At 31.4% G+C, this 6,880-nt stretch overlaps 1 protein-coding gene across 4 annotated transcripts in view; it reads left to right on the forward strand.

The window, feature by feature from the left end:
* The window catches only part of LOC108745273 (cGMP-specific 3',5'-cyclic phosphodiesterase), a 48,659-nt gene that overhangs the window by 37,801 nt on the left and 3,978 nt on the right, over positions 1-6,880 (forward strand). For all 4 annotated transcript variants that reach the window (XM_018481424.2, XM_018481422.2, XM_018481425.1 and 1 more), the window contains exons 6-9: positions 816-1,150; positions 2,378-2,643; positions 5,115-5,438; positions 5,667-5,820. In XM_018481424.2, coding sequence (XP_018336926.1) covers positions 816-1,150; positions 2,378-2,643; positions 5,115-5,438; positions 5,667-5,820 — 1,079 coding nt within the window. The remainder of the gene's footprint in view (positions 1-815; positions 1,151-2,377; positions 2,644-5,114; positions 5,439-5,666; positions 5,821-6,880) is intronic.

A 6,880-nucleotide genomic window follows, 5' to 3' on the forward strand; every position in this document is an offset into this window, starting at 1 on the left:
TATTAGTTTCCTACTTCAATCTAAAAACGTCCAGGACTTTCAGTTTCCCTTAGCCAGTTCTAATAATTTCATTTCGAGAATATTAATACAGTGGTGTAAATTTTAAGTTAAAAGTGCAATTTTGAAGTCAGAAAGAAGTTCCATTTGGAATTATTTTGTTAATATTAACGATGCAAGTGCTGAATGCAAAATTTGTGGCAAAATATTCGCGAAAAGGGCTCACGAGCACTGATGCATTAAAGAGTCATCTAAAATCATTACAGTTCCGCATCCGCTTCCGCAAAAATATGCTATTCTCTGATGAATAGTCCTCAAAATTTCAACTATAAATTGTTAAAATACCAGCATCAGGTAAAATCCAAATCAATTTGAAAATAAAATATTCTGAACTTGAACATTTTTTGTTTATTACAATTTTTACGTTCAATTTTTTATATCCCTTGCAATTTAACTGGTTGACTGACCTCGTCATTTCATTTAAACGACTATATCTTTCAAACAATACTATTGAATTTGTGCTTCAAATTAACTTCTAATCTTAAAATTTAGAATAAACAAGGTAGCGAAAAAGAAACGAGAAAGTGATATCACTTTTTTTAGCGAAAAATTTCCTTCGTAAATCACCAAACAAGCGGGAAGAAAATGCCTTAATTATGTGAAATGTACATACAAAAGTTGTGAAACTAACTCATTAAGGAGATTAATATAGGATATTTCTCCTAGTATATATCGGCTAGTTTATAATTTCCGTACTTTTTTCACTATTTGTACACCATAATTAAGTAATAAAAGCCTCATTCCTCTGTTCATCGCAGATTTACTACTGTATTCGAATTACGAGCTGGTGGCGCACAAACCCTCATGTCAAGACCGTCGTCCTTCGACCTGCAAACATCCACATTAGGTCAAATAGCGGCATACAGTGCCACAACTGGTCAAATATTAAACATAGTGGATGTCCAAGCGTGGCTAAAAGAAAAATATGATATGACAGATGCAGATTTCGCCGAAACGTTGCTTTGCATGCCGATCGTGAACGGTCAGAAGAATATTATTGGGGTGGCACAAATGATTAATAAAGCTAATGGATTGCCTTTCTCCGACTGTGATGTGTCATTATTTGAAGCGTTCGCTATTTTTTGCGGCCTCGGTAAGCCAATCATCGACTAATTTCGAAATGCATCAGTAAACTTTTACAGGTTTTGAAAGCTCAGAGAACGAAATTAATAATATATGAAACACTTTGACATTGCATAGTGGTAAATATATATCAAATATTAATGTGAAAATTCATTGTCAATTTTTACCCACTATAAATTACTGCTAAGTAGTTAGAGCAGTGGTACGTAAAACTAAAGGTTCTCGGTTCGATTCCCGGCGAGGGTGTTTATTTTTTCTCAGTAACTTGAGGTAATTTATAGCGGGTAAAAATTGACAATAAATTTTCACATTAATATTTGAAATTAATAAAATGAAATAAATACGTGGATGTGAAATATATGCTTTCACATTCAGCAAATAGTTGTGGGTCAGATAAAACATAAGGTGTAACAAACTGTCTAAAATCAAAAAATAAAAAGCAGATTTGATCGAACTCTACGTAAATTTTAGATTTTTAATCTAAAACAAATGGTAGTTTGTCCCCCTTGAAAGAATTGAATATGCTTTTCTAGCAACTTTTAGAAACTACTAATTTAATAACATTTCGCTGTTATACAAAGGATAATTTATGCACCCACATTCAATTTGTGAAATTCTCCAACACAACTGAAATATTCTAATAAGAAAATTTGCATAATAGTTTCACATTTTGATAGTTATTCCATGCAAATGTGCTAGGTACCGTATGCATGGAAATCAATTTATTGTATCATAAGCTTAGATTATACGTTTAGACTTTGAACAATTTACATTTTATTATTGACTGTGGGCGAACTGCTGTACAATGTGACATTTTCTTTTCAAAATTAAATTCCGTACTTTACAAACTTTCGTTAAATCTCCGGATTATGTACTTAACCCCACAAGGACTTCTTCGCTTAAAGTTGTAAATTGCCTTTGAAATACAAATTTTCCAGAATGACTTTAGCATTCATTTTTGTGTTGCAAGGAAATAACTTTTACGTCCTCAGGGGACTCTCTCGAGTTCTTCTATTCAGTCCTCAAAATTCTGTTCCATTTCCGAGAAAGCCAGGAGTTACTGTATCGTACCTAATTCGTTTGTTAATGATAATTGACTTATTTATTTTTCTATAATTCTTTATACGGTTTGAAAGTTCCTTTATGCGACTGAACAGTTACAGCACATTTCAAAAATGTTACGTAATATTTATATTCCTTAAAGTAATTGAAATGTTTTGTACGTAATTAATTTCAGGTATCCATAATACCCAAATGTACGAGAATGCTTGCAAATTGATGGCAAAGCAGAAGGTAGCTCTTGAATGCCTTTCTTATCACGCCACTGCAAGCAATGACGCTGTCGAACAACTTCTAAAGGAAGAGATACCATCTGCGGAAACGTTCAACTTACAAAACTTCACATTCATAGATTTCGAGCTTTCTGACCTGGAAACATGTAAGGCGACTATCAGGATGTTTCTTGACTGCAATCTCGTGCAGCAATTTCATATCCCATACGAAGTAAGTTCAGTTATCTCATAATTTTAAAAAAAGATTGAAATTTTCAAGTCACTATTTTATAAATTCATTAAACCCCATGTTATTAAACATAACATTCAGTAATCTTTCATGTTTCCAACATTCTATATTAATTATGTAAATTTTGGTTTCTAAAAATTTGCTATAAACTTAAACTAATGATAAATTACTTTTTTATCTACGATTGTGATTTAACGCCTTCTACAAAATTACTGATTAATAATAATAAAACTTCATTAAGAGCCATTATTTTCGAGATATTAATTAGCATTTTCCTGATTCAGATTCCTTAAAAATTCAATTTATTAATTTTAATTCAATCTTTTGCCTACCAAAAACTGCAAATTCCGACAGTACAAACTGTTTGCTCAAATTATTTTGCGATTATAAATCTATCCACCCGTAGTAATTTAAATTTGAGCCTTATATTTAATTTACCAAGGAGCCTTTTAAACAAAACAGATTTAACAAACTTATCTAGAATGGGCTCGTACTGATTGCTAATCAGCTTGTGTCAACCCCTTACCTAAAAGCGCTAGGATGAACACTCTAAAGGACAAAGGATTCGCATAGCAGGATAACTGCTGCTGACGAAGCATTAAACCATACATAGTAAAGCACGCAAACGTATTGTCCTTAATCATTACACAGCTGCTATTTTAATAGCAGAGGTGCCTTTGTTTACCTCCCGTTAATTAAGTTGATTAAAACGGTAAACTAGTTCAAAACTTTACAATTTAACAATAACAATAATTAACTAACTTAAAATTACACCGATTTATTTTTAAAATGCGAAAGTGAGTTTGTTTGTTTATTTGTTACCATTTCACGTCTTAATTATTCAGTCAATCGTCAGAGAAGAACATAGGGTATGTTCTCGAAGGATACAAAAATTAGTTTTATGTGGTCATCGATGAACTTTGTCACTTATATAAGACATTAACGCGAGCGAAGCCACGGGTATACTTCGTTTAGTTTCTGTAGCGATGTGAGCTTCAGTTTGACCGGCGCAAAGTAGAGAAGAACAGCACTAGACCAGAAAAGGAAGGAGACAACTCACTGAAAATTTGATAATTTTATCCACTACAATTGCATTGCTCAAATGTGCTGTTATTGGTACCATTTACTACTGAAAATATCAACGAGATGTTTATTTATATTTGAAGATACATTAATCGCTTTAGCGCTTGTTTTCGACTCGTACTACTATTCATGTTTCAACAAAACTTTTGGAAGGTACTGTATGAAAAAGTATGTTTAATGAACAAGAGTCGAGAGTATAATGAGCTTTTTTCTCCCTACCTACGCTTTTGCCAGCGCGCATCCAAGACATTGGAAGGGACACATCGCTAGAGAAAGTAAATGAAGTATAGAACCTATCATAAAATTTTATACACAGATTGTCAGGGATACAGAAAAGGATAGTGTAAAAATCTAATTGAAAACTGCTGTTATTTCGTATCTCTCTAACAATTCAAAAAATTGAGCCGCTACGTTAGCCATTTAATTACAAATTATCTAGCCAAAACGTATTAATCAGAATATATGCACATATATAATACCTATTTATATATGTTCACCCCCTTTATCCGATAAACGGAAATTAGGAGTGTTTCAAATTATACAGTTCGTTTATTTTAGGGGTTGTATACCAAAAAGCTAATTCAGAAATATGAAAAGACTTAACTTAGCTGGTAATACTGGACTTATTCAGTATTCACTATAATCTACTTGAACCATTAAAATATAATACTAAATCTCCTATTCTAATAAAACTGATTTGTAATTTTTTTTTTCGACGACATTAATTAAACAACTTGCAACACAGAGAACTTTTCTTTTATTTTCCTTTGCTTATTTTTTCAATTTTGAATTAAAATGTAAATAAGTTTTACTTTTAATGAAGTGACTTCAGGAAGAAACTTCAAAAATAAATCTTTTACCCTCCAAGAAACACAAACAACTTTTCTGAAGGAATAATTATAATTTGCTCATTGTTGAGAGTTATCTTGTTTTAGAAAGTTTACAGTTGACAAAATTGAGGCATTATTTTATGTATAAAAATTGAGGATTACTTATATTAATGTAAAGCTTATTAAGTAATTATATTATTGTTAGTTGTTAATTTTAAATAACAGTTATGATAACTAAAAAAGAAAAGAAACTAAACAGAAATTATGTTTTTCCCGTAATAAATTCGTGTAGTTTTATTGGAAATTAAGGATTTTCAAATTTTTTCTTATATCTACGCTTTGAGGTCCTCATTCGTGTCAAATTTAAAGGTCCTAGATCAACAGGAAATTTTTAAGTCAACAGAAGAGATTTTTATTTCGAAATGCGAGACTTAAAAGTTGAATTACGGCGGTCAGAACAAAAAAACTTGCCATTTTTTTTAAATTATCCCAATAGGCATTTTACCTGAAGATTTTTAGGATGTTTTCCGGTTGTTCCAGGTCCTTTGTCGTTGGGTTTTGTCAGTAAAAAAAAACTATCGGCCTGTCAAATATCACAACTGGAGACATGCCCTCAACGTGGCACAAACAATGTTTGCGATGTTCAAGACTGGAAAAATGGACCGTTTCATGAGTGACTTAGATGTTTTGGGTCTCTTAGTGGCCTGCCTCTGTCACGATTTGGATCATCGTGGTACAAATAATGCCTTTCAAACAAAAACCGACTCGCCACTGGCTGTTTTGTATTCTACAAGCACCATGGAACATCATCATTTCGACCAATGCGTTATGATACTCAACACTGATAGCAACAATATTTTTCAAGTAGGTGGGTTTTAAAAAGTTTAAATGTCACACACACAGACACACACACACACACGTATGTATGTACGTACAAACGTTAGTTTTTGCTAACTAAAATATAATTCTTATTGATTTATTAGAATTAACACATTAAAAACCCAGAAACATGTCGTAAACTCTTGATTTTCTTTCTCCGTAACGTTTTAGACTAGAATTAGGAGTTTTATAGTTTCCGTCCCATTGTTACAGGAGTTATCGCCTGAAGATTACAAAAAAGTGATGCATCTAGTAGAAACAGCCATTCTATCTACCGATCTAGCGATGTATTTCAAGAAGAGGAATAAGTTCCTTGAACTCGTGGAAAACGGAGAATTCGATTGGCAAAGTGATGACAAAAAAGAACGTAAGTTTATTTATAAATCATAAATTATGTACTAATTAACTAACATATGTATATATATATATATATTCAAAATATCATTGAGTCTCTAACTGAGGATCTCGAAACGCGTTTTAGTTTTTTAAACTTTTTTTGAAATTTTGGGGTCTTGAGTGTTTATTCAACAAATGTTTGTAACAAGAGCACAGACCAGAGCTAATAGTATCATAGAATGGTCTTTTGTTGTAATGTGTACTGTGTGTGTGCACCACGGTTAATCATACGATACCCCATCAAATTTAACTACGTAATAAAAGTATTTGCTACCAAGAAAACCACTTATCTAGTTTGTTGTTGAATAATACAAACTGCTATTTTTCAATTGAAGTTAACTGATATTTAACATGCGGATAAAAGTTTTAGAATTTTAAATTTCACACCTGCATACACAAAATTATATCTAATATACCTATTGTAAAGCAAAATTTGACCTTAATTATTTCCTTTTGAAAAAAGCAGTTAAAAAACTAATTAACAGTTCAATCATCTTTACCAACTATTATCGTACTAGCTACTTGCTTAAACAGTTGGTTTAAGGATGTTTAGGAGGTACAATTGGAGACAAGAGTACATAAAATAAGAAATTCGTGATTAATTAGGTTTTGCAGCATATCATGAGGTAAATAAATACTATCTATACCAAAAAAAGAGTCAACGGTTTGAGAGAAAATTTGGAATTTGACCAAAAACTTTGAATAAAATAAGAAATAACGAATATGGAAAATTTTTAACTGACTTTAGGCAGTGAATATGCCTTAATTTTAACTTCGAAACAAAAAAATATTTAGTTTCAATCTCTATTAATATTGAGCGTAAAACTTTTTAATATGTTTAAATGGTAATTAAAACTTTAAAATTGCATTTATTTCAGACAATTATAAATATTATCATTATTTCATCAAGTAAAAACGAGATGTTTAGCTAATTTTTCATTTTTTCCTCGATAACCATTTAGTGAATTTGAATAACCTTACGCTAAAGTGATTCTCCAGAGTTGAAGTTACTTATTATAAAAGCCAAGTGC

Source organism: Agrilus planipennis, unplaced genomic scaffold (assembly GCF_000699045.2).
Source record: "Agrilus planipennis isolate EAB-ADULT unplaced genomic scaffold, Apla_2.0 scaffold38, whole genome shotgun sequence".
In the NCBI taxonomy this organism is placed as follows: Eukaryota; Metazoa; Arthropoda; class Insecta; order Coleoptera; family Buprestidae; genus Agrilus; species Agrilus planipennis.